At 33.5% G+C, this 27658-nt stretch overlaps 4 protein-coding genes across 10 annotated transcripts; 2 read left to right on the plus strand and 2 right to left on the minus strand.

Annotated features, from left to right (window-relative positions):
• Nucleotides 1-453: 453 nt before the first annotated feature.
• On the minus strand, nt 454-2802 carry LOC145621187 (protein IQ-DOMAIN 33-like). Of its 3 annotated transcripts, none has more exons than XM_081675924.1 (6): nt 2663-2802; nt 2283-2585; nt 1956-2153; nt 1685-1798; nt 1071-1457; nt 454-750 (listed from the first exon to the last, which is right to left on the minus strand). In XM_081675924.1, exons 1-6 carry the CDS (start codon nt 2732-2734, stop codon nt 601-603), a joined length of 1224 nt encoding a protein of 407 aa, XP_081532050.1. In that variant the 5' UTR covers nt 2735-2802; the 3' UTR covers nt 454-600. The 3 variants fall into 3 exon arrangements, 2 of the variants coding, with proteins under 2 accessions (XP_081532050.1, XP_081532049.1); XR_014108361.1 differs by having other exon boundaries at nt 634-750; nt 942-1457; XM_081675923.1 differs by lacking the exon at nt 1071-1457.
• Nucleotides 2803-9772: 6970 nt separating this feature from the next.
• On the plus strand, nt 9773-18324 carry LOC145618957 (transcription initiation factor TFIID subunit 6-like). 4 transcript variants are annotated; one of them, XM_081673565.1, is made up of 13 exons: nt 9773-9880; nt 11044-11219; nt 11329-11415; nt 12508-12609; nt 12682-12790; nt 13827-13927; nt 14010-14147; nt 14239-14334; nt 15333-15457; nt 15897-16029; nt 16961-17086; nt 17215-17326; nt 17677-18324. In XM_081673565.1, exons 2-13 carry the CDS (start codon nt 11094-11096, stop codon nt 18042-18044), a joined length of 1623 nt encoding a protein of 540 aa, XP_081529691.1. In that variant the 5' UTR covers nt 9773-9880; nt 11044-11093; the 3' UTR covers nt 18045-18324. The 4 variants fall into 4 exon arrangements, with proteins under 4 accessions (XP_081529691.1, XP_081529690.1, XP_081529692.1 ...); XM_081673564.1 differs by having other exon boundaries at nt 9779-9880; nt 11014-11219; XM_081673566.1 differs by lacking the exons at nt 9773-9880; nt 11044-11219 and adding an exon at nt 12130-12186 and having other exon boundaries at nt 11335-11415.
• A 29-nt stretch (nt 18325-18353) lies between these two features.
• On the minus strand, nt 18354-18963 carry LOC145618958 (uncharacterized). The gene has a single exon (XM_081673568.1). The coding sequence runs from the start codon at nt 18893-18895 to the stop codon at nt 18482-18484; it is 414 nt and encodes a 137-aa protein (XP_081529694.1). The 5' UTR covers nt 18896-18963; the 3' UTR covers nt 18354-18481.
• Nucleotides 18964-21025: 2062 nt separating this feature from the next.
• On the plus strand, nt 21026-23402 carry LOC145619516 (large ribosomal subunit protein uL23). 2 transcript variants are annotated; one of them, XM_081674226.1, is made up of 4 exons: nt 21026-21119; nt 21207-21244; nt 22434-22794; nt 23190-23402. In XM_081674226.1, the coding sequence occupies exons 2-4, from the start codon at nt 21226-21228 to the stop codon at nt 23272-23274; spliced, it is 465 nt and encodes a 154-aa protein (XP_081530352.1). In that variant the 5' UTR covers nt 21026-21119; nt 21207-21225; the 3' UTR covers nt 23275-23402. The 2 variants fall into 2 exon arrangements, with proteins under 2 accessions (XP_081530352.1, XP_081530351.1); XM_081674225.1 differs by having other exon boundaries at nt 21105-21244.
• The last annotated feature ends 4256 nt before the right edge of the window (nt 23403-27658 follow it).

The following is a 27658-nucleotide window of genomic DNA, read 5'->3' on the forward strand; positions in this document are numbered from 1 at the left end:
TCATCTTAGACATTTAATAAATTGTCAATCTGTAGTCATATATTTTTCTATACCGTGAGGACTTACTTATGTTTAATTATATTCTCCCTTGAAAGTTTCCAAGCTAGTAACTTCTGCTCTCTTAACAATGATAGTTGTGAGACAGAAATGTCTTGCCTGCACTGACTTGGCTCAAAATCAGGGAACTAAAACCTGGAACTCTAGAGGTGTACTTTCAACAACTTATAGCTCAGTTGGTTAGCAATTTTTTGTTTGTTAAATTAATTTCGATCTGTTCCTTTCATATATATGTTTTAACTACCTTAATGGGTTTTCTGAAATTAAACACGTTAAGTTTTCCTCACCTTATTATTGCCTTATTTGCTTAGAGAAATACTGAACTGTTTGTCTCTTTCCTAGTCCCAGTCACTGCATGATATATATCAGTTTAAGCACACAAAGAAACATGCCCATATGGTTGGCTATTCTTATTTAGTACTGCAAGAAGTGTACCATACTGCCAATGTACAATTTACAAGAGGACTTAATCTATAGTTACAACTCTTGAAAACGCTTGCATTCTGATATAAATACACACCCACAAACGCAGTTGCCAGTTTTTTAGAGATCTGATTTGGAGTTCTGACCAGACACGGAATGATCAGATGGTAACCAAGATGCATCATCGTTGCAAACACTGCTGCTTTTTGATTGCTTGGCCTTCTGCTTTCTGTTATTTTCAGCTTCTTTTGATCCATCTTTCTTGCTTAACTGTTTCAAAATGGACAAACTTAATTAGTGTTCACCAAAAACCAAAATTAATCATGTCATATTATGGGTTTAAATCTAATGTCTTATTATTTGAGAATCTAATATCCTGCCTCCCAACCAAAAGGCTGGAGGTTCGATTCTCACCTCCATCACTCTCATGGTTGGAAGCTACAAGCTATAGCTGTTGTTACCTTTTGGTAAATCGCCTTAGAGTTTATTTATGGGTTGCGATTCCTTTGTTCTCCACAACAAAAAGAACAAACTTTGTCTCTCTCTCAATTGTGTCATTAGCTTAAGATTTAAGAATAAATAAATGATACTTTAGAATACTCTTTTTGCAAGTGGTATGTTGGTGCAGTTTTCCTTCTGGAAATACTTCTGGGAGCCTTCAGCCTATTTTTAGATGACTCGCGGCCATGTTTATCTTCAGTCTCTGAATTTGGTGAATTGTCAACTGGGATAGGTACCTCATTGGAACCACAACTCTCTTTTTCATCAAATGACAGGTCTAGAAACTTTTTCCTAGGGAAAGGTCTTGTTTTTGTAGAAATTGCTGCTTCACTGTTGATCACCTGCTTGTTGGTGTAGTCTTCCACAGGGGAAACTTCTACTTGGCGAGTGGCCATCCATCGTTCAAGCCAGCTCCAACCCATGTTTGGTTCAGTGTCATCAGATTTTGTATGCTTCTTCTTTGAGCAGATTCTTAACTGAGTGAATGTTACCAGATCAAATTATTCTCGTCGAAAGTCAAGACACAGGACATATGTATAACAACCTTTGGATCCTTACACCAACTCTACTGATTTTAATCTCTACTCTTTCAATCTCCTTAATCTTAATGCATACATATCCTTGATGTATAAATTAGTACTACGGGATGGAGGGAGTAATGTGCATAGTAATACAATTGATTCTTTATTGGAAGGCAGTGTACCTGTTGGGAGAAGGCATATGCCAGTGCTCTCTCTCGCCGTGTCATTGCTTCTTGTCTGTTCTGATACCTCATTTTCGATTTGGTACTGTCTAGTATGCTGTCATCCCAGTCTTCCTGTTTATTCCATGTGCAACAAAAAGTAAGATTTTCAAGTGCTTAAGATATAATGTAGTTTTGGAAACCATTATTGGACTAGTAAAACTTAAGCATGGCGGTAAGTATAAATATTCTGCATATGCAGAGGTATGCAGTTGGGTTAAAATCGCGTAACCTTAGGTTTATAAGCTGAATATTTGGGTTTATGCTGAAGTTTGGTAGAAACAAATTGATCCTCTTCCTGCACTGAAACAACTCCAGTCGAATTCCCGGTTTGAACTTCAATAGATGTTGCCAAAGATTCCCTGCTAGGACTCTTCATTCCCTCAGCAACGTCATTCTGAAAACCTGCAGTCCCCTTCAGACACCTGACCTGCATATACAAAACATGTACAAGTAGCCAAACATAAAATTCACTTATGCAACATACTCTAAACTCGGTTAATGATAACAGTAATGTCTTGATGAATGATGACAGTAAACTGTAGCATGTTGAACTTACCTTAAAACCTCGAAACACTGACTGTATGATGATTGCTGCAGCATCTTCGTTGATTGATCTGTGGCTAAGACTGTAGTGATCTCGGTCTGAATTATCATGGCCGCTGGTATCAAATGTATCTTGGCTTTGGATGTCTTCAGTAGAATGACCATCTTCTGGTAGCATCTGCATAACAGTGTCTTCTGAACTCTTAACAGAAGCTGAATCCTCTTCTGCTATAACCGAGTCGAATAATTCATCCCCACACAGGTATGACTTCACTGATGTTTTCCATCTTTTCTTTTCTCCAGCATTGAATTTCATCTATAAAAATGATATCAGTTAAAATTAAGACGAAAAACCCGGGTTTCGAGTGTGTGTTTAAAAAACAGATGACTTACATTAGTTTCATGAGTCTTAATGGACCTGCTCTTGGAGAAGACACTCCTAACTAGCTCCCCTGTGATGCCCATTTCAGTAATTAATGTGCTTATTTTCCAATGATATTAGCAGTGTATTTACTTATAATTACATACTTCCATGCTTCAAGAGCAAGAAACTAGAAAACAGAAGATATGTTTAATTTTTATTATTTATACCTTATAAAGATGTAAGCCATGAGATTGGAGGGAATCTGTCAACCCCAAAAGCTTAGGCTAGATGAGATGTACTATCCATCATTCTTTTTTCATTCCTTTTAATCGCAACATTTTAACTTTTGCACTATATATATACCCCGAATTATTTTTACTACTCGTATTATATTTTGCTTAGTATCGTTAAATATAATTGAAATATCAAACTTTTTAGTATTATGTAGTTTTTATTGTTAGATAAATAGAGATATTAACGGCACAAGAGTGAAAATTAAGATATTGCATTTAAATTATAGTGAGAAATTTATGTAATATCCAGAAATAAGTATTTAAACTTTAGGCTATCAACACGTGATTAGTGAACAAAAATGTAAACTGATTGGTGGAGATCTAAATTTGATTTTATGCTTCATCACAAAAGCATACTTGTATTAATTAATTAACATTTAATAGAGAATTTTGCTGCTTGTATGATGATCTTGCAGGGTCTCAGAACTTTAGAGCTGGACAACAAGTTAATAATACATAATTAAGTGAAAATAATGATTGATAGTTTTATTTTTTTTTTGAAGAAGGCTATAAGTAAATACTCTCTTTGTTGCTTAATAATATTGTACTCCCTTGGTCACAATCGACCGTACCCTTGTGATTTATTTTGATTTATAATTATCATAAATTCTTTGTTAATTTGTCGCTAAGAATAATGAAATTGTTATGAGTTTAATTGCTAAATTTAGATCATGACCTAATATACGATGGTAATTTTTTAAAAAAAATTTATCCTTTGTGGGGAACATCAGGTGGAATCATAAGTGTATAATTAATTTAATTTGTCACTTTTATGCTTCTCTTACATTTTGCCATTTTATTCTATGTTGAATTGCTTTTCTGCACATGGTTTACATCAAAGAATGACCTTTACAAAAGCTTGCTTCAAATGAAGGCTTTGTCTAGTACCTTCATGATCACTGCTTTATTACATCCTATCAAAAAAACCAAGTGGTTTCTATCACTCTTCATGTTTCTTTTCACACTTCTTTATCTGATCTTAATCTGCAGGTTTAACTTTCATGTTATATTGTTGGTTAGTGTAGCCCAAATCCCATAAGCTCAACTAATTATGACTTTAGATCTCCAAAATTTCTAGAAAATTTTAGCTCGTTACTTGAGAAATTGACGGAGGATTGTGAAAGAATATGAAATTGGTGAATGCTCATGAAAATACAAGATTTACAAAAACTTTTGCATGCCCCCGGTGTACAATAATTTTATTGTACATCGAACATTTTTGCGAAAAGTAACCCTTTTTCTTTACAAAAGTAACCCTTTTTATTACAAAAGTAACCCATATTTTCACAAAAATGACCCTGTTTTTTTTTTACAAAAGTGACCCTTTTTATTCACAAAAGTGACCCTTTTTTTTTACAAAACAAAACAGAGAAGTAATATAGGAATTTTCATCAATAACAACTATCATTCGCTTTAAATTCGAGAAGCAAAAAATCCCAGATTCACCTGAACAATCATTGTAAATTTTTGTGGGAAACACCATAATGAAGACTAACACCGTAGCGAAAAGAAACGTAGATTAAATTGCCATACCAAATAGCCATTTTTGTGCCGCTTTGATAATAATTTGAGATGAAGCCAATCATCTACTTTTGCGTGTGGAGGTTCATAAATGTTGATAGAAACAATCGATTGAATTTCAATTATATAAATCAAATACTCAATTTAAACAAAATTTTGAGAAAAAATCGTCATTTGAGAAATTGGTTTTACGGTCAAAATTTTTGATCAATAAAAGATTAATTGTAGGTTGAAAATTTCTGAATAGAGGAAGTGATTTCTTAGGCATGGAAGATGAAGAGAAAATGAAAGAGTAAAGAAGGAGAGAGAGGAAAGTAAGAGTAGAGAGAGAAACTGAAAGAAGAAAGAAAGATCCAGAAAATGAAAAATAAGGAAGAAGGTGCAAACAGACAGATGATAACTTACTTTATTTGAGCTGATTTACAATAATGCTATTGTACACCGGGTGTTTTATAATATTTGTGCAAGATTTATGTGGATAATTGGAAAAGCATGTGTGAAGTTTCCACACACTTTTTCTACATCCATATTGACCATCTATCACCTATAAATATAAAGTGTTGGGCATTATTTGGGTGTAATATCCACCCTCCAATACACTCTCTAAATAATCCTCCATACATAATTATGATCGGAGTTTCCCACGTAAAATTGTGAGTTGCTTTCAATACTTGTTTTGCCTAATGTGTATCATGCATGAAAACACTATATTGATTTTAGTATTATAGGATGTTTAAGTTGGTTTCGGTTTAGATCCTGTTTAAGTGATGAGTTGTTCAACTTGAATTAGATTAGGTGGATCAAGTAAATTCAAGTTTTTATTGTCAAGTAAGATTATCCGAAAGATCAAGTTTAGACATAGATTTGTTTTGATCAAATTTCAATTTAAACAACTTTGGTGTAGGTTTTACCTATATTTTAATTCACTTGTCAAATTAAAGTTATAAACTTTATTGAGAAATAACGAAACACGGCAATCCTTATGCAAAACACATTCTCATTTACGAGAAACACAATTTTTTTTTTCGAACTTATATGTTGATAGAAATTTTGGAAATAAAAACAAGTGCTTACATAAATTTGGGATTCAAAGAGTCTAATTACTTTGTGATTTACCAACGAAAAAAAGTTTAGGCAGTAAAAGTTGGGTAAGATTACATAATCGAAGGATATGATGAGTCAAATTTTAAAAAAAGTTGGGTAAGATTTTAATTCCAAGTTGGAAATTAAATATTTATTGCAATTCGATTATTTGAACTATGGTTTAATTATCATCTAACGATCAAGATTGCTTGGTGTTTAGATGAATGAGACATTATTACAACCTTTCATAAACCATTTAGATCAAATGAACCTTTGACCAATAGATATATAGGCAGTAAATAGTGATTTCTAGCTATAAAACCCTAAATTACAAGTTAATTAATTAATTACAATAGTTTGATAGATCAGACGTTTTTGGACGGGCTATTTTATAGCCCATGTATGAGTTCAGAATGAATCTTCTAGTTAACTTCATTCGTGTTTAAATAAATAAAAAGTTTTTGACTTTTTTGTATTATTCATCTATTTCATTTTGACTAATGTTTGAGATTTATACATAAGAATAAAGGTAGTTTGGTGAGTACCTGTTGGATTCATCTCAATGAATAAATTATTAATATTTAATTGTTATAATTTTTACATATTGACAATTAAAGATATTATTAGTTAAAATATTGCATTGACATACGTATACCACGAAAAAGTTTCATTTATTTAAACACAGAGGATCAGTATCCTAAATATGCTAAACTATTTTATCCACCTTGTCCTGTTGTCCTCTCCTACACAGAATTATTTTAGGAACTTTTAATCTTTAGATTTATTTCTATACTCCATTTCTCACAGTTTACTTAGACCATAACCATCTATATAAAGATCGAAACCCAACTCATGAAATAATTATTTAAAACGAAGTACTCAATAAAATATTATTTCAATAATGAAGCTAATAATTTGAGACGGATTTTAATAGGGAAGAAAAGTAATATGAAATGACAAAACTACCTAAATATATTAGATGAGATGACCATAGTACCCTAATCTACAAACTTTGATAAATTTGTTTAAAGACACAAATTTTGATAAATCAGACATATAAAGATCCATTCTGTCTGGCTATAGTTTTCTTTTTGTTGGTTTTTGTTTAATAAATTCAAATGATATGTGTCACTGAATGAATAAAAAATTGGTCAAATTTGTCATGATAATTTTGAAAACCGACTAAAATAATCTTTTTTTTTGTTATGTCATAAAAAAAATAAAAAAAAGGTATTGTGTTAGTCCGGACTGACGTTTCGTCAGTCCAAACTGACAAAATGCAGAATTTTGATATCCTCAATTGGCGGGATGATATCCTCTATTGACTGGATGATATCCTCTATCAGCAAGATGATATCATCTACTCACTGGATGATATCCTTTATTAGCTATATGATATTCTTTATTGGCCGGATGATATTTCTACTGGCGGGTTGATATCCTCTCTTGGCTGGATGATATCATATACTAACTGGATGATATCCTTTATTGACTATATAATATCCTTTATTGGCTGGATGATATTTCTACTGGATGGATGATATCCTCCATTGGATGGATGATATCTTTTATTGGTTATATAATGATATCCTTTATTGGTTGGATCTACTAGCTGAATGATATCCTCTATTGGCTATATTATATCATCCGGCGATGATATTATACAGGCAATAGAGGATATTATCCAGCTAATAAAGAAAATCATAGGCACAATCATAAATGATACCATATAGCCAATAGAAGATATCATCGATCCAACAATGATATCATATAGCTAATAGAGGTTATCATCTAGCCAATGGAGGATATGTATAACCTGTTTGATGATATGTATAATTTGTTTGACAATATGTCAATATGTATGACAATGGCAGAATCTCCATTGAAGATCTCGTACTAAGGTCATGAGTATAACATAAATTGCTCATTTCTCAACCAAAATACGTGCATTTGTTATCATATCATGCTCACAATTCAACATAAAATCATATGAGACAATTAATTTCAATAGTTATACATCACATAAGAAACCCCCAATTCGATTTTTTTGGGTATTTTTCAAGAAGTTCGAAAATTTCAAGCAATTAAACTTTTTCTCTCTTCCGCCATGGATGACCTCACTTCTCTCCTTCGTCGTAACCATCACCAACTTGTCATCAGGTGGAAACTTGTTTATCGCAAGAAGATGACAATGATATGTTGCTATTATCTTCTCTGATTGACGAAACATTATACTTTGTGAAAAAAAAAAAGCAAATCACAAACAAGGCTTAAACTTCAAATTTTTAAAAGCAAGCCTAGGTTACCCATGTGTTGGGTAAAAATACTAAGATTGTTACTTAAAAGACTTTTTTTATATATTTGTCTCGATATTTGCGGACAAAGGTCCATCTCCATCATCTTCACATCTGAAACCAAGATCTACCTTCACCTCCATTTTTGTCCTCTTTCTTCCTCCTCTTCACACCATTTTCAAATTAACTATCAGTATACCATTGAAGCAACTAAAGCTTTCCTTTCTTACCGTCGATTTACGCCGCCAACAAATTAAACAATATCCCTAAAGAGTGGAGAAAAAAATGGCATGGTTAACTCCAAAGGGTATGAGTGTTGTCCTCCTCCATTGAAACCAATTACAGAGTTCGATTTCTCCATTGAAGCCTCTATGTTTCTCCATTGAAGACTTTGAAGATTTATTGATTTTCCTCTATTGAAGTCTCTTTTGTTTTCTTCACTTTTACCTAGTCTTAACAATTTACCCCGACTTTACATAGCAAAATGACCAACGTGTCCTTTGAGTAACTTTGGTTGTTACTCTAAATTAGGAATGGGAATTCGGGTCGGATTTGGCTAAATCCGAATCCGATCCGTTTAGTAAACGGACCCTGGATTCAGATCCGAATCCGATCCGACTCGTAATTTTCGGATCCGAATCCGGTCCGTTTATACGGATCTCCGAAATGATCCGATTACTTTTTTTATTTTGTAATGTCATATACCTATAATTTCTTGTATTGTCATACCAAGGTAAGTATAATTATAACATATTTAAATAATGTACTAAGTTACATAACAAAATTTTGCTACAAACAAGCAAACAATTGTCCCAAGTTATAAAGCATATGCTCATAGTCTCGGATTCGGACTCGGATCGGATTCCGTCGGACTTTGTGTAGGGTTCAAGTCCGATCCGCCTCCTATTCGGATTCGGATCTATTTTATCGAATTCGAATTCGGACTAATTTTAAACGGATTCGAATCGGATTTTTTTCTTCGGATCGGATCAGATTCGAATCGAATTCGGATTAAATTGTCATCCCTACTCTAAATGGGTAACTTGGGTTTTCTCAATTTCTTAAGACCATAAATGGTGTTTATCCTGAGCGATCCGGGTCATACGTTATGTATTATTGTATTATAGTTTTCATGTATTATACTTATGTAGATGAATTTGACAGACCTTACGTCCCCATGAAGTATGAGGTAATACTTACGTTGATTACATATTTAGTTTATTCTTTAAGTATCTTATATACATATACTCCCTCCGTCCCCTTTTGATAGTCCCTTATGGGCAAATTTTAGTCCCAAAATGTTTACCCATTATTTGCTTTTTCCAATAACCATTAATATTAATTTTTTTACCAAAATTCCCTCCAATTTGCAACAATACTTGTGCAAATTTAAATTTCTCATGTAAATTTTGTTTTCCCATGTACTTTTATTACTTTCTCTCTCTACTTTTTTGCATACCCAATGTCAATTTACTTTTTCAGTGTACTTTAACTATTCTTATTTGTGTTTATTAATTATCGTGAAAAATGCCCATAAGGGACTATCAAAAGGGGACGGAGGGAGTATTATAAATTGAACCCTGTGCTTTTAACTTATATAATTTTTTTTGTACATATTGATAACGTGATTAATAATAAGCTTACATGGTTAAATAGATAATAGTCAACTCTCTTATAAGAGATTGGATGATCAAATTTCCACATGGCGTCATGAAAGCTTTAAAAGCTGATATAGCGTAATTAAAAAGAACGTACGTGGCATATCGACGTTCTTAAAAACGCCTTTAATAGACCACGAATGAATTAGTATAAAATCTAGATATGGTGATATACTCATATACTTCATGAGATTGCAAAATGACCGTTGATATTATTCAGATCTGACGGTTGACATTTATATGCGTTTCATTTAATTTTTAAATTTTTTTTTCTGATCGGAGTTTTTCACTATGACGATGCACTCTGTGTCTCTCCCTCTCCTCTATTGAAGCGTACTCCGAGTTCTCCATTGAAGCAACTTCTGAGCTTCCTCTCCTCCATTGAAACAGCTTTTGAGGTAATACGTTTTATCTTTTTTCTAAATCATCGAATATCAATTTCACAATCTAGGGTTTAGTTTCACACTATCATTAATCTAATTATCAGTATACTTAATTTAGGGTTCTTCTAAGGTGGATTAATGAGCTATTGTCTATAATCACTGAAGTTATAAAAGACTATAATGCGCAATTTGTTGCTAGAATTTTGTAATTTTACATTGGAATTCTTAAGCGAGAAGAATTTAATTTGATTTTTCGAGCAAAATTTGAGTAATGAGTCAAATTTGCTTGTTAATGGGTTGCATTTGTCGAGCTTAATCTAGTTCACTGGCTGAACCATTTTGAAGATTTTAGAGTTAGAACCCGAGCTGAGTGGCTTTGTGCTCAAGCTGAGTCTGGCTAAATCATATTGAGCTCGAGCCGAGCCGAGCCGAGCCTACTCCTATTTGTGCTAATTTGATCGGTTTAGAACCCCTTATCAAACTTGGTGATTAAGTAATGGGAGGAATTTAAATCAAATTGATGGTATTTGATGGTGAAATGCAGCACCAAGTTAATAGCCGAGCCTACTCCTATTTGTGCTAATTTGATCCGTTTAGCAACCCTTATCGAACTTGGTGATTAAGTAATGGGATGAATTTAAATCAAATTGATGGTTTTGTGATGGTGAAATGCAATACCAAGTTAATAAGAAGAGGTGTAAGTATAATATGATGGTATTTGGTTGCAGGATATAATACCAGATTACCAGATTGTTAGGAAGGGTGTGAATGAAATCAATGGTAGCTACTGTCAGAGTATAGTGCTAAGTCAATAGGAAGATTGTAATAAAAGTGATGGTATTTGAGGGCGGGATATGATACCTAGATAATAGTAAGAGTCAAGAGAGAATAACTTTTGATGGTATCTGATGGGAGAATATACTTTATAGTGCCAAGTTTACTAAACTTGTAAATAAAATGATTGAATTTGAGGTGGAATATCAGAACAAGTTAATTGGAAGAGTGTAAATACTACGTAAATTTTTTGGTTTTTGATGGTAAGATATAGTACCATGAAACTAGGGTTTTTCACAAACAAGCGAACTTCAGATTAATCCTCAGAATTACTTCATTTAGCAGATATTGCTTATTTTCTAACATTAGTTCAGTTCAATTTGTCTGTATTATTATTGATGCAGAGCTGAATAGTTAGAGTTACACATCTTATAAAACATAGAAGAGGAATAAGATGAGCATTGTGCCCAAAGAATCTATTGAGGTTATAGCACAAAGTGTAGGAATCAACAATCTCTCTGTAGATGCTGCACTTACTCTTGCTCCAGATGTTGAGTACCGAATGCGTGAGCTTATGCAGGTTTCAATATGCTAATTGAATTGCTTTCCATTTTTAATTCACTGTTTACCTTACATTGTTGTTTACAATTTCTTATACGAGCATCTATTTATGTTTCCATTGTGGACAGGAAGCTATTAAATGTATGCGTCATTCAAGGAGAACTATTTTAACTACAGATGATGTGGATACTGCACTCAGCATTAGAAACGTTGAGGTGTGTTTTCAGGTGTTTGGATAGAGGGGCTTGCAGTTTGTATGTAGTTTGATTTAATCAAGACATTCATGACTTTCATTGCCAATTTCATTTGACTTATCATGCCAGTTAAAGTTCAATGTTCTTCTTGTTTGGAGTTTGGCAGATGTTCATGATTGTATGAGATTTTAATTACCTGATGTGATATAAGTGGGGAATGAATGTACATTTAGTCATCAGGAATTCAGGATGTAATAGTCTTGCTATTTAACCATGGTGATTGGTGCTAAATGGCTTCTTAAACCCTGAGGATAACTACACTAATGATTATCATAGAGGATGGACATTAGTTGCTATCAATTTTTTTTTTAAATTTTTTTATTTGTTGCTGTTGGGTTGTGGGAGTGTGAATGTGACATTGTGACATGGTGGTTACCTTCATTACTATAACTCGATACATCATTATATATGATAATTTCATTTCTAATGCTATGTGCAATTAATGATTTTCTGTTATACTTAACAAATCCTTTCCCTAGAGGGGGGAACAAAGCTTCTATATGTAGCAGTATTGTGAGACTTAAAAGTTTTCTTTATTCTTTAAGAATTAGCTTCAACAATGCCAAGTTATGAGGCTTGGAATCTAAAAAATTATTTTGATATCAGTGAAATATGTCAAGATATCTAATTCAAAATCTATGTAATTTGGTAACTTTATCACTCTACATTGTGTAGGCTTTAGATATGCTATATCTTGGTTGAGATGCAGAACCTAACTACTAATGGAATTAGGTAGGTACCAAGTTGTCCCCAATTTTATATTGTGTTTTTTCGTGAAAGCTCTTTGTTCTTATACATGCTTCACAAACTAAAAAAATTATTTCACCTTTCCCAATAGTGATATTGGTAACTTTGAGATTGTTTGCTCTTCTATGAATTAGTACATTATTTTGGTTTTTTTAAAAAAGAACTTAGCTGTCCATTTATCGATTTTCTGATAAGATCATAAGAGTGGCATTTTTTTTTATTATTGTTTTGGTGGAGAGCCACTAATTGTAGGGCTTTCTTTGACCTGCCCCTTTCTATTGATTCTACTGTCTTTCTTTGTCCCAGCCAGTTTATGGCTTTGCTTCAGGAACCCCTTCACGGTTTAAAAAAGCTGTGGGGCACATGGATTTGTTCTACATTGAGGATAAGGATGTGGACTTCAAAGATGTAAGATGATGTAAATTCTCTTTATGGCTGAGATTAGAAGTCCAATTTTATTTGACCTCTTCTCAAATGTAGATTATTGAAGCTCCTTTACCAAGAGCTCCACTTGATACATTAATCATGTGCCATTGGCTAGCCATAGAAGGGGTGCAACCTGCAATTCCTGAAAATGCCCCTGTGGAAGGTAAGTTGCTGAGGCTCCTTTTTTGTACGTGTGTTTTGTACACATTAAACAGCATTATGATCAGTCTTAAAGTGATATCAAGATTACAAGTCCTATAGGCAAAGTATAATGATTACTTACTAGTTATCCAAAACTCAACCTTATTTCCTCTTCTCATATTAATGTCAGATCTGCATTAATTACTTGTATCATAGCACAACTGCTATGAACCGTATTGATTTCCTTTGCTAAAGTTTTCTCAAACCTTTATGTTTTTAACTCACCTTTTTACCACTCCTTTAAAACTTTCTTGAATTTTATTCTTGGTTCTCTTTTAAAAACCTCTTAATTTGTACTTGGATGCTCTTTCTTTTTCTCACTTTTATACACCTTTTTCCAAACTCTTTCAACTTATTATCTTGTTATGTCCCTTTTTCTGTGTTGGGCGGTTCCTTATGACAATTCATGTTAGCCGACCCAAATCATTTTGGGACTAAGGTTTTGTTGTTGTTGTTGTTAGCACAACTGCGTGAGGTATTCTGATGCATCAACAAAAATGTTAAGTGTTGTGAACTAGGAATCAGTGAAAGCTCATGTATTAATATGATATGGAATGAGTGCACAGTATAATAAATGTCTGACATGTTTGCAGTTCAGTGTTGATTTAGATGCCTTCCATAATGAACTCCCTAAAATTAATGTTATACTGTAACTAACTTGCTCGGTATGGTAGGAATTCCTTGTACCAAAAATTAGAAAATGCAAGTTGGTGTTCTTTCTTAACTTCAAGGTTTTGAATCCCTTTAGTTCTGTCTTTATAGTCCTACTTGGCCATCATTCCACTTTTTAGGGGATTATCACCTTGGAATTGTTGATGGGAGCTGCTGTCCATGCTAAGCTGCTAAAAATGCGATTTGGCAAAGCTATCTCCATTTTATATCCATCTTGCATAGTGAAATTTAAATGACAACCTTTTCCATAATTGTTTTGTTGTACATTTTATTGCTCATAAATGTTCAATTTTAAAGCTTTTGTTTCCCTCTTTTGTTATGCTTAGTTATCACCATTCCTGACGGGAAAAGGTCTGAATGTAAGGATGACAGTCTTCCCATTGACATCAAAGTACCAGTTCAGCATGTACTATCTAGAGAGCTTCAGGTAGCCATATGAATTGTTTTCTTTTCTTATATTATTTATCTTGAATGCTGTTTATAAATATTTCAAATTATGTGTTACGCAGCTATACTTTGACAAAATCACAGAGCTTACTATTAGAGGTTCTGAAACCATTCTTTTCAAAGAAGCATTGGTCAGTTTGGCAACTGATGCTGGGCTTCATCCCTTAGTCCCCTACTTTACATGTTTCATTGCCGATGAGGTACTAAGTTTTCTAAGTTCGGGAAAAAAAGTTGTGTTGGAATATTTCATCATAATAAAGTGCCAGCTAACATTGACTGCTATTATGCCAGGTTGCTCGTGGTCTAGGGGATTTTAATCTGCTGTTTGCTTTGATGCGCCTTGTTCGTAGTCTGCTGAAAAATCCTAACATACAAATAGAGCCTTATGTGAGTTCAGTTCTTGCTGCTTGCTCAACAAAAAATTTTATAATCTGTTATCTGTAGACCGTGTTAGAAATTTACCTCTCTCACTGAGCTGTGTATCAAATTGACAAATAAGCTAAAATGATAATTTGATTTATTGGTGGCAATTGTACATTTAATTTGAATTCACATTTCAAACACTAATCTTAGTATCTGTGCAAAAAGAAATGAAAGATTATTAAGGGGTGAAGAGTGTGCCTTTGAATATGCAGGTTTCCCTCCTATATCATTCTAAAAAACACAACCCTTATGTATCATCATTTTTTTATTTAATTTTTAGCATGCATATATTTATTCTTTAATCTTAGTTTGTAAATTTCACTATTTTAAAGTCATATATTTTACGAAATGGCTTGGGATAGAAAAAGAAAAACCATTAGTTGAAGAACAAAGAAAAACTCGGTTACAACTTAAAGCTCAATATTATAGAACATTGGCTATGCTATCTATAGTATGAGTTTGCCCCACCCGGTTCATCGGAGCTTAGCTCCGGCTACATCCGGATCCGACTTGGGTTGCACACTTGGCTTATGGTGGGTGAGTCTCCCAACAAAAGTTTTCTGCATTCGGTGAGGCTTGAACTCGAGACATCCCTTAAGCGACATCAAGCTACGCACCACTTTAGCCAACTCTTGTTACATTGTGTAGATTTGCATATTTCTTTTTTAGTAGCACGATAAGTGATATTTTATAGAGAAGGTTTTGCATGATATCACATTCTGTCATATTTCACATCATGTCCCCCCCCCCCCCCCCCCAACTTGTTTTATGCCTACAATATACAAATTTTTTTTTTCTTATTTTTTTTTTTTGGAAACACACCTTTAAGCAAGTGTTGCAATTCTAAGGACATGCAGGAAAATATATTGTAAAATATTATATTTTTCTGGCTACTTAATTGGTGATTCACACATCAGGATTTGCCTTGGTTTGTTAACTTAATGTACTTTTCTTTGAATCAGCTACATCAGTTGATGCCCTCTGTGGTTTCCTGTTTAGTGGCCAAAAGACTAGGCAATAGATTGGCTGATAACCATTGGGAGCTGAGAGATTTTGCAGCAAAACTAGTTGCTTCAATTTGCAAAAGGTAAGATACTAAGCCTACTTGCATCTTTAGGACTGATATATACCATTTTCAGCTTTCTACTAGTCTAGTTTTCTTCATAGAGTTATGTTATGTAACGTCCATCTCAGTAACGGTGCTCAGCTGGCTAAAGTGCTGAAATGTGTGTCTCATATTCTGGTCTGACACTTCCTATATCTTTTGAGTTTGACCATTAGACCTGTTTAATAAATTTCTAGATTTGGGATGTCATTGAGGAATAATATTACAATTTGCTTGTCAATTGTTGTGCCTAGTTGGCCTTCATGTTTCTATTCATTTATTTTGGGGGAAAAATAAGTTGGTGCAAGTTTCCTCCATTCTTGAAAGGGTCATAATTTAATATTCAAAGACAAGATTCGTTATATTGGTATTCAACTTATATATTAAATTTAACATATGTCTTACTTCAAATGAGTTGCAGATTTTGGCATGCATACAGCAATCTCCAGCCACGCTTAACAAGAACATTGGTAAATGCATTTTTGGACCCCAAACGCGCCATCACTCAACACTATGGTGCAATTCAAGGATTAGCCGCCCTAGGGCCCAATGTGGTATATTCCAAAATTGTGAATTTGCAGCTACTATTATATGTACTTATATGAAATTGGCATGTCCTTTGTGCTGTGGTGGTTTTGCAAATACTTATGGGATTAGTTCTAATTCTTCCAAGTCCAAATGGAAGAATAATGGAGAAAGGGGATAGTCATAATGGAGAAAGGGGATAGTCATCTATAAGTGCAGATGGAATTAGCATGGTGATTGTCACTATCATTAGTTCATTATTGTCATCCATCATCTGCATCATATTCACCATTATTACTTGACGATGACAAGGAAGTTATGCTGCAAAGCATGTTGGTGAGAAAATGCTTCACTACCGCTTCTGCCTCATAAACTTTATTTTCATTGTCATATCAACTTGATTGTGCTCAGCAGAAAAGATTTGGAGTTGCTTCTCTGAAAATTTCCCTCTTGCCTTTCCCCTTTTTTGTATTTGTTTAAGGTTTAGTAGGTTTCGCAGAGAGAGAGGGGAGGGGGGGAGATGTTCTTTTTATTGTCATTGCAAGTTGATTGTGCTCAGCAGAAAAGCTTCAGTGTTGCTCCTCCGAGAATGTCCCTCTTGCCCTTTTCCCTTTTCAAATGTAAGCTTTAAGGTGGGTTTGGGGGGCGGGCTGCAGGGATGGAACACTGGGGGTATGGTGGGAGCTCTGGCACCCTCCCAGCATTTGAATGTTTTTTTTTAGGAAAAACTAATAGTAAATGAGGGTTAAAACCAACCCCCCCACCCCCCCCCCCCCCCCCCAAACACCCATTATTCTAGGTGAGATTACTTATTACGTGTTTTTCATTGGCTTGCATCTCTGTCACTCTCTTGTGCGCAGTTTTTTGGTTTACAAATCTTTGGTTAGTACATGTTATTGGAATTGGATATCAGCTCTTAACATAATATTGACAATTGGAGCATTTTACACTGCGTGTTAGGTCCGGCATCTTATTTTGCCAAATCTTGGGCCATATATGCGCCTTCTTGAACATGAAATGTCTCTTGAGAGTCAAAAGAATGAAATGAAAAGGCACGAGGCTTGGAGAGTTTATGGAGCATTGTTGGTTAGTTCTTTTACTTCTCAACTCAATATGAAGATCTGGTTATATGCTGAAGAATTTCTTGTCAGACTATATTATGTAGTATCATCAAGTCATTTATCACATAATCACTTTTGTATATTGGTTTTCAGCATGCAGCTGGACAATGCATTTATGGTATACTCAAAATGTTCCCTACTTTGCCATCACCACCATGTCATGAAAGTTGGGGCAAAAAGGAAAGAGTCAATATATTAGCGCCTGGTGAGAAGCTAAGATGTCATCTTTTGCTCTTGCTTAGTTTAATGTTCAGCTTCCATCTGTTCTGTAATCTGTACCTATGCATACAAGAGTGAATAATTAAGGAGGAAATTAGATGAACATCAATATTTTCTCCTTATTAAGACATTTGGTGATACAATTAAATTATGACACTTAGATGATGTAGTGACACTTTACCCACCTTTTGCCCTCTCCTTCCAACTAAAAGAGGTTTCCCACTGTATCCTTTTAAGTAAAAATTTGATTTGATGAAATTTACATATACTGGAGATTTCGTTGGTGTTTGAGGCTTTAACTTTCTTCCACTGTTATATTTTGTTTTTTTGTGCTAGGAAAACGCAAGGTAAGCATGGAGCGCATAGAAGAGCAACCGCCTCTCAAAAGAGTAGCCACTGATGGCCCTTTGCTGGACAACAACACCTCACCTTCTGTCAAACAAACTGAGGGAGAAGTAGCTGCATCATCTGGTGTTGCCTCAGATCTACCGTCAACCTCCCAGCAGATGACTGATTCTGAGAAAGTAGGCAGCAATAATGAAAGAGAAAAGAGTGATGAAAAGTTACTGAAGTTGTCAGCGGTCCTGAATCAGGTTTGGAAGGACGACTTGAAATCGGGACAAGTTCTTGTATCGATGCTTGAGCTGTTTGGTGAGAGCATCTTTCCCTTCATTCCCACTCCTGAGTTGTCGTTGTTTTTATGACATTTTTAGAATGTTAAGGCTCTCAGTGTACATAGTCATGTGTCCTTTAGAGAAAACACAAGGACAGCATCCTGACTGACAAAGACGGTATTCAGACTCTGCTCAAAAGCTTGAGCAGAGCTACAAAAACTGGAGAGGGGAGATGGGTTTTGGGGGGTGGGGTGATTAGCTAGATTGAGGAGTGATGATGGTATTAAAAAGTAATTGCCAGAGAAGTTCATATCCAGTCCATATGTTGCATAGATACAATTCCCTGTTTTTACATTGGGACATCTTTTTTATTCTCTAAATCTTTAATCACTGCATAATTGCTTATCACATTTCTTGTATACTTTTTGTTTGTGTCCAACATGATTCTCCGGAGGGAGAAACAAATTCATAATTTTAGTAAACTAGTATTGATTATACAAGGAAATCTTAATGTTAATGGAAATATTCTATGCTGCAATCTTGGCTAACTCTCGCTCGACAGCTTTCTTGAGGAGGCTATCTTCTTCCAGCACCATATGAATGGGTAAGACCCCTAGACCATTAGCCACAGCAAGCATCATCCTCTTAGTCTCAGCCTTAAATTCTTCTATGTCAATACCCCCATTGAGATCATGATCGAACTGAAGAAATAGCGCCCCATAAGTGGTGGCGAGCTCTTCTGGTTCAATCTTAACATCAATCCCAAAGTGGGTCTCGAAAACACGGAGACCTTGAAGCTCCTTGAGCATCTCTGGATAAGAAAGGATACCATCATGGTTGGTGTCGAGGAGGGCAAAGTGGTCTTCAATTGAGCTATTGAAAGCCTCCTCGTCTTCCACAAAATTTGTGATTGTGGCACTATCCAAGAGCTCCACACTCATTCTTGTAGGTATATATTAAGCTTTATTAGGAAATTTTCAGAATAAATAAAAAGAAACTTGGGTTTTTGTCTTTGTAAGTTTGATTTTGTTGTGATGAAAGAGAAGTATGGCATGCATACTTATATATAGTTTGGTTTCTAAAACGAGTGGAAGTTTTCTTGTCAAGTAGTTTTTGACCGTTGATTAATACAGTATATTGAAGTTTAATTAACATTAAATTAATGAGTTGAAAGAATAAACGGGTTCAAAATCAGAGGTCGAAAAATAATGGCTCAAAGCACAAAGATTAAAGAAATAATTGACTCATTTTTTTTATTCAATGGGCTGGTTAAAAAGGCGCATGCAGGAACAAATGCTTCAAATTTGCATCTGATTCTTGCCTCCACGATTAAGTTTAAGCCGGTGCAAAAGTTACAAATTTTGTACTCTACATCCTTTTTCAGGGAAACATTTGACCTAATTTGAATCAAACTTGTAATTTTTAAAATCTAAACCATTATTCGTCCATAAAATCTAAACCGGTCACGTGGCTAGTTTTAATAAGAATCTGAACTAGTTTTGGTGTGAAACATGTTACTAGTTGTCTAGTTTTATGAGTAAAAATGACTATGGCTCAATAAAAAGTACTTCGTAGTAGATTTTAGGGTATCTAGTTCATGAACTTTGAGGTATATGAGATCTCAAGTTAGTTAATTTAAATTATAAGGCGTACAACCATTTCCTAACTAAAATGATGGTGAAGAGATTAATGTTTTTATATGGGGTAAAGAGGAATCTATCCCCTCGACTTTTGCATGAGGAATTTCAACTTTTTGTTCGTGAGAAACATGCGAAATTTATCTTAGGGTTGTATACTTGTATCGTCATTATGCTCAATCACTTTGTATCACCTATTTTATTTTTTTGATAACCATTTTGAGGACAACTATCAGAGTTGTATTTTCCAAGTAAATACAAGCATTGTGTGTCTGCCACATGTTGAGTACGGGTACATTGTGTTTGTAACGCATGGTGAAGTAATGAAATTAGTTCCTAGTTTTTCCAATGTGAAATAGATCAACAAAATACCTAAAGAATGCAAGATATTGCAATTTGCAAACAATGTAGATTGATAACATACTCAGCTAGAGCGATATATTGCAAACAAATATGCATTGTTCTATGGTATTTCGACAAAATACCTAAAGAATGCAAGATATTGCAATTTGCAAACAATGTAGATTGACAACAAACTCAACTAATGCAGACCATGCAGTGTATTGCATACAAATATGCACCGTTCTATGGTATTGCTCATTAATTTTTGGTGTTTATAGAGCTACATACAAGGACTAGTGATGAGATTCGATCCCAAGATATCTTGAAATCGAGAGGGGAACTCTAATACTTGAGTTATCCTCGTTCTCATTGTATGGCTTATTCTAACTATGTGTTATATTATGCGTTTAGCTATTGTTAAAACAATTAGGTCTTGTTATTCCACCTTATTATTGTTGAACTGAAATTATTATAACTAATTTTTCAATTACACTTCATTTTAAATATACTGATTTTTATTGAACTAAAATTATATTTTATAGAAGTGAACATATAGTTATTGAAATTATTCTATCAAATATTTTTTTTTAAAAGATATAGTAAGGGCATATCTGTTCAGCTTAATTTCAGTACCATTCAGTTCAGCAGCTCCAATTAGTTCAATTCAGTTCCTAATTTTCTTTTCTCATAAACAATTCATTTCAGCTCTATTTTATTAAGTTCAGTTCAGCCCCAATCAATTAAAATCAGTTCAGCCCCAATCAGTTCAACCAGTTCAGTTGTTTTCTGAAAATAGTAATAGGCTCTATATAGGGTTTTACTCGGTAAAAGAGAGAAAATCAATTGAATAGACGACGGACAATACTAGAGATTGAATGGCAATTGGGAGTATGGAAAATATATACTACCTCCGTTACAGGTTATGGAACCGATTAGACATTTACCCTCTCTACTTTACGTCAAATCGTTACACGTAACCTGTAACGGAGGTAGGATATACTCGTATATATATTGTGCGTTTTTTGGAGGCAACATTGGAGTAGCCCAGCCCAATAGAAATAAACTACGGAGTACTATAAACGAGATGAGCCCGTAAGAATTGTAAGAGTCATATAAATAAAAAACCTAGCTCATTTTCATAAACCCTACTTGCCGCGCCGTATATCATTCCCATCTATCTCCTCAGGTTCTCTCTTCTACATTCTGCTACTTTTCCCAATTATCTTCTCACATTTTCACTATTATTAATTCAATTGATTTTCCTTTGATTTAGGGTTTCAATTACAGCATCAATGGCGCCTCCTGCGAAAGGTATTATTCTTCCATTTTTAATTTTAATGTTATAGTTAAGTAGGAACACATGAATTATTGGATTATATGCTGTAAAATTTATGAATTTATTTTGGGCACGATTCGAATATAGTTATTACAATCTTATGTTCTGTAATCATGTTTTATGTAATGTGCATATGTTAAGTGATAATTAGAATACGAACTGTTTCTTTAATCAACTAAACTTTGGATTTAATGATTTGTGCACTTTCGTGAATTCATATGATTGCAGTTTTGCTATGGATTTGTTGTGAATTTTCTTTCATTTATTCATTTGTTGATCTAGTTAATTTATATGGAATAATTGCAAATTGAATGTTAGAAAGATATTTGACATTGGATTTGTTGCTACCTATATTGAGAAATCCTGTATGTATAGAGGGACCAAATGGTTCCAATGCAAATTGTCATGCTACTCTCGGGTTCGATGTAATGCTTTTTAGCATAAAACCTCTACTTCAAATAGCTATTCAAATTGAACGTATCAGCCTTATTAACTTGTATTTTTCCCCTTTTATTGTTGCTTAATTACATGCTGCATTGGTTGTTGTCTTGTTGAAGCGTTTTAGGGCCCGTTCTCATTTATTGAGCTGAACTGTAGTGAACCGAATTGTTCATGAGAGAAGGAAATTAGGAACTGAACTGAAATTAAGCTAAAGAGAACAGGCCCTTAATGTCAGTTTGAGGGTTTGATTTTGGTTCAGTGTTCAGGAAAGATTGCCATGCTAATTGCTATTCCTTGGGTTTGTTCCCTTCTCCTTGATTGAGAGTTGTGTGACTATGTATATTGCTTAGTTCTGTATAAGCATTCAGATATTGTATCAACTATCAAACCCCTTAAACCAACTGTTTAGTGTAATGCTACTGGAGCAAATTCTAAGCTGTGTTTTATTTCAAGACTGGCAATAATTTGGGTACATTTAATCAATAGTAAGTGATTGGGAAAATTCTTCCTTGATTGTACAGTGCATTACTTAACCCTGCTATATTTATTTTTGTTACTCGTGCAATCTCCTTATCCAAAATTCAATTGTGTTTATTTATTCTTCAATTCTGAGCTTCAGGCCAGTTGCACTTATGGTTATGTTACAAGTTCTGTTTAGCTGTGATAAAATTGTATTACATTTTTAAAAGACTCGAACGATACCTGACATCATTTACCTGACAGATGTAAAGAAGGCTGATCCCAAGGCACAGGCCTTGAAAGCCGCAAAAGCTGTCAAATCTGGCTCAAGTACCTTGAAGAAGAAGGCTAAGAAGATCAGGACCAAGGTTACTTTCCATAGGCCAAAGACATTGAAGAAGGACAGAAACCCTAAGTACCCTCGTATTAGTGCTACACCAAGAAATAAGTTGGATCATTACCAGATACTTAAATATCCCTTGACCACTGAGTCTGCAATGAAGAAGATTGAGGACAACAACACCTTGGTTTTCATTGTTGACATCCGTTCTGACAAGAAGAAGATTAAGGCTGCTGTCAAGAAGATGTATGACATTCAGGCCAAGAAAGTGAATACTTTGATCAGGTGAATATTTTCTGCCAATCTAATTGTTGCTCTCTGCTTCATATCGTTATCAGTGTTTCCTTGATATTATTTTTTGATTCTCTCTTGACTCATAAGGTTAAATATGTGAGACTAAGATATACTTGTATCTTCTAATAACATATTTTCCTAATTTATCATGAGGTTGAAAGAATTGCATACTGTTGTACTCCGTATATAGTTTTCTTGTGCCACTGATTTTCATAAATGGCAAACTAATTACTTTGAGATCAAAAGGCAGCCATAAATTGAACAGAGTAGTGCCATCCTTGGAGTTTCTATAATCCTGCTTGCTGACTTTAAGCTTGTCATCATTGACCGAAGTTTGCCAAAAGATTCCTGTCATTCTAATTATTATGATTTATTTCCTTTTGCAGGCCTGATGGCACCAAGAAGGCGTATGTTCGTTTGACACCTGACTATGATGCCTTGGACGTTGCAAACAAGATCGGAATCATTTAATTTGTATTTTGTTCCATGTTTGTTCAAGTAGATGATCTCTGTCATTTTTGATAGGAACTTGCTCAATAGAAAAAACATTAAGTTTTGTTTGATGCTACAATGCTATGCATTAGCCTATGTTCTTATGGTTGTCTTTATTTGCTGTTTTAGGATGTGTCTGTATTTCAATTTATAATATATTTCCAGAATGCCTTTTGGGTCCTAAACATCTGCGTTCATCTACTAAAAACTTGAAGAAGAGCCTTCTTTTTCACATTGATCTTGAGTGTCTGATAAAACTGCAGTCTTGTGAGTACAACAGGGGTTCTTGTGTTGCTGGCTTATTGCTGCATAAAAGATAGAATGGCTATGACCGTCTGGCTGTGAATCTGTAGTACTTTTGAGTTCGTGTCTCCAAGAAGCAGTTTTTGCTCACAGGAAAGCTGTGTAATTTGAACTAGAACACCATTAAGCATAGTGCACCAATTTTATATTGGTCACTGTGAATGTGAACTCATGCCTTATGGTAGAATATGATAATTCGCTTGTATTCATGGAGGGCTTCAAAAAATAAAAAAAAATGGAGGGCTTCTACTTCAGCGTGTTACAATTATTTTGTATTAGTTGAAGTGTTGAACGTATGAACGTGAGAAACATTAGTTAGAAAATATATTGGTTAAGTGGAGGGTTTAGCTATTTTGGTATTGGAGTCTTGGAGATCTCATTTCTCAAGTAGTTGACGAAGATTAGTGATGACTTAGGACTCTTGGAGTTTATAAGTACATGGAGTGGGCTTATTACAAATTACTCCCTCCGTTTTTAAATACTTGCTCCACTTTTCATTTCCGGCCGTTTTTAAATACTTTGCTCCATTTCCTCTTTTGGAAAGTTTTTACAATATTTAATTCATTTCTCACATTTAGTGGACCCGATATTATACTCTCTCTCCTCCTATTCTTCCACTACTTTTGCTTTTTATAATTTTTTATTTTTTCAACTACCCCACTACCTCCACATATTATTACTTTCTCCAATTTTGCCTAAAACTCCGTGCATGGAGAAATGAAGCAAGTATTCAAAAACGAAGGGAGTACTCCGTAATACTTGTAAGAAGTACGAAGTACGAGCACCAGTGATTCCTTTCTTTTAAAAATAAAATATATTAAAAATAAAGGTACTGGTGATTCTTATATACATTTGGGGTTATGATGCATTTAAAATTTTAAAAGTATTGTTTATTTATTTAATCATCAAATAAGGAAAAAAAAAATCCTTCGATGTATCATAGGTGTGTAATAATTTCCAGCGTAGAATTGTAGAAGTGGATAGATTGAACGAGGATCTATGTGGATAACCACATGAGATAGACTATCGGTGTTCAATTATGGCTAGTAGGAAGCAAAACATGAGCAACAAATTATAAATTGGGTTTTTCTACATTATAAGTTTATAACCCTCTAACTTTCCGTTTTCTATGAAGTGCCCCTTTTTTTGAGAAATCTACACCGTAACCTCAAAATACATCTAGTTTCTATACGGTAACCTTGCCATTATATTGCCGTTAACAAATTCCGTTAGTGGGGCCCACTCACCACTTAATAATATTATTTTTATCGATTTGCGTGTTGAAAATGGTTCCGTTAAAGGTTTTGGAGGCTATTTTGCATCTTAAGGGTCCAAATTGAGCTCATATTTGACAAAAAAAATGACGCAAATGTCTTATTTTGGCCCTAGATGTATGTGTAAGGATCAAAGTTCCTATACACCCAAATATGATAAGTTTTGAGAGAGAATGTTGGAAAAATTGGGAATATGAGAAGCTTAGGCCCCGTTCTTTAGAGCTGCTCTGCTCTGCTCTGCTTTGCTCTGCTGAAATCTGCTCTGCTTTGCTCTGCTCTGCTGAAATTTGCTCTGCTCTGCTTCAATCTGCTCTGCTCTGCCCTGCTCTGCTTAAAATTAATACTTAATATTGAATTATTATAATAATAATAATGTATATTTAATAAAAATAATAATAAATAATTAATACTTAATGATAATAATAATTAATATTTAATAATAATAAATAAATAATATTTATTAATAATAATTAATATTTATTAATAATAATACTTCCTCCGTTTTCTTTTACTTGCAACACAGCCTTGTGGCACGTGTTTTGAGCTCTGGTTTATGTAATGTAAATGGACAAATTTTTCATCATAATTTTTACAAATGATACTTAACTCTATTCTAATTTTCGTGTAAAAATTATATTGATAAAATCGCTCGTTTACCCTCACTAATCATCTCCTAAAACTGCGTGCTTAAAAGGTGTGTTGCAAGTAAAAGAAAACGGAGGAAGTATATAATTAATATTTAATAATAATAATATAATTAATATTTTATAATAATATAATTAATATTTAATAATAATAATATTAATAATATAATTAATATTTAATAATAATAATATTAATAATAATATAATTAATATATTAATAATAATATAATTAATATTTAATAATATTAATATTATTAATAATAATTAATTTTTAATAATAAAATTTAATGATTATAATAATAGTAATAATAGTAGTAGTAGTAGTAGTTGTTGTAGTAGTAGTAGTAGTAGTAATAATAATAATAATAATAATAATAATAATAATAATAATAATAATAATAATAATAATAATAATAATAATAATAATAATAATAATAATAATAATAATAATCATAATAATAATAATATTTAATATTTAATAACAATAATAAAGCATTACAATTATTATTATAGTATTAGTAGTAGTAATAATAATTGTAATAATAATAATAATAATAATAATAATAATAATAGTGGTAATAATAACAATATTAGTAATAATAATAATAATAATAATGATAATAAAAATAATAAAAATAATAATAATAATGAAATCTGCTCTGCTCTCCTCGGCTCTGCTTTGCTTTGCTTCAATCTGCTCTGCTCTGCTTTGCTGAAATCTGCTCTGCTCTGCTTTGCTGAATCTGCTCTGCTCTGCCCAGAAGCTCAAAAGAACAGGGCCTTAGAGAGTACATTACAATGATGAAATATATATAATACTCCCTCTGTCCCTTTATTTTTGCCCCATTGTTATTTTTTGGGTCAAACTTTGACCGTAACTTACCGTTAAACTACAAGAGATAATGTTGTCATGAGTGATCTTGTTACATTCGGCTTATTGCATATTTTATTAATATCAAGTTTTATAATATTTACGTGTACGGAAATGAAGATATATGCGTTCTAAAACACGTCTTGGAGACCGTGAAAAGTCAAATGGGACAGTAAAATAGGGACAGAGGTAGTACTCCCTCAGTCCCCAAAAGAACGACCCGTTTGGGTTGATTACTCGAGTATTAAGAAAGATAAATAAAAGAGGTAAAAGTATATTGAAAACAAAAATTTACATGGGGTTTGTAAAAAAAATAGAGAGAGAGTAATAAATTTCATGGAAAATTAAATTTTTATAAGGGGAAGCTAATTTTGCACAAATATTGTTGCAAATTGGTGGGTGTTTTAATGCAAATGGGTCATTCTTTTTGGAACTAAAATTAGGCCAAATGAATCGTTCTTTCGGAGACGGAGGGAGTACATAATTAAGCAATAACTAGATACATTTGACCAAAAATCAAGGAATTAATGATGATAATGATGTACACAAAGTCTTATATGTGGCTGGCCACACCGTGTGGCAGAGGTTACTTCGTCAGTGTAATAGGGGTTACTTGATCAGTGTTAAAGGGGTTACTTTGTCAGTGCTACAGGGTTACTCAATTAGTGTTACAGGGGTTATTTGGTCAGTTTTATATAAGATACTTTATTCTTTTATAAGTGGCCACACGGTGTGGCTGGCCACACACAAGACGGGCTGAATGATGTATCCGTTACAAAATAGACATATCATTACACAAGTCGTTTAAACCAAACGCAAAGTATACCTTTATTCGAGGCTCTATTCACTTCACCTTATCTTTAAGGAAATGGAATGATTTTATTTTTTCTTTATTATGTTTTTTCTTTTTAATTACTAATTTTTACTTAACTGAAACGGTTTTTACAAAATTGAAATTGTTTTTTCTTTTTATTTTTATTTTTATTTTTTTTTGTTGGTGAAGTGAACAAAGCCTAATTTTGAATAATTATTAATTAAGGTATACATTCAATCAAAGTAGGAGGTAGTGAATAATATTATTAGTACTCATCATATATTATAGAAAAGGAAAGATGCATATTACATTATTATTAATACATCATCATATTACATTCTCTTTAAACTTGGCACAAACATAATACATTATTTCATGATACATAGTACGTAGTAGTACATAATAATATAACTTCATGCATACGATTACATAGTAGTTAAGCAGCTTAATAATAATA

The sequence above is a fragment of the Chenopodium album genome, chromosome 27, assembly GCF_948465745.1.
Source record: "Chenopodium album chromosome 27, dcCheAlbu1.1, whole genome shotgun sequence".
NCBI lineage: Eukaryota > Viridiplantae > Streptophyta > Magnoliopsida > Caryophyllales > Amaranthaceae > Chenopodium > Chenopodium album.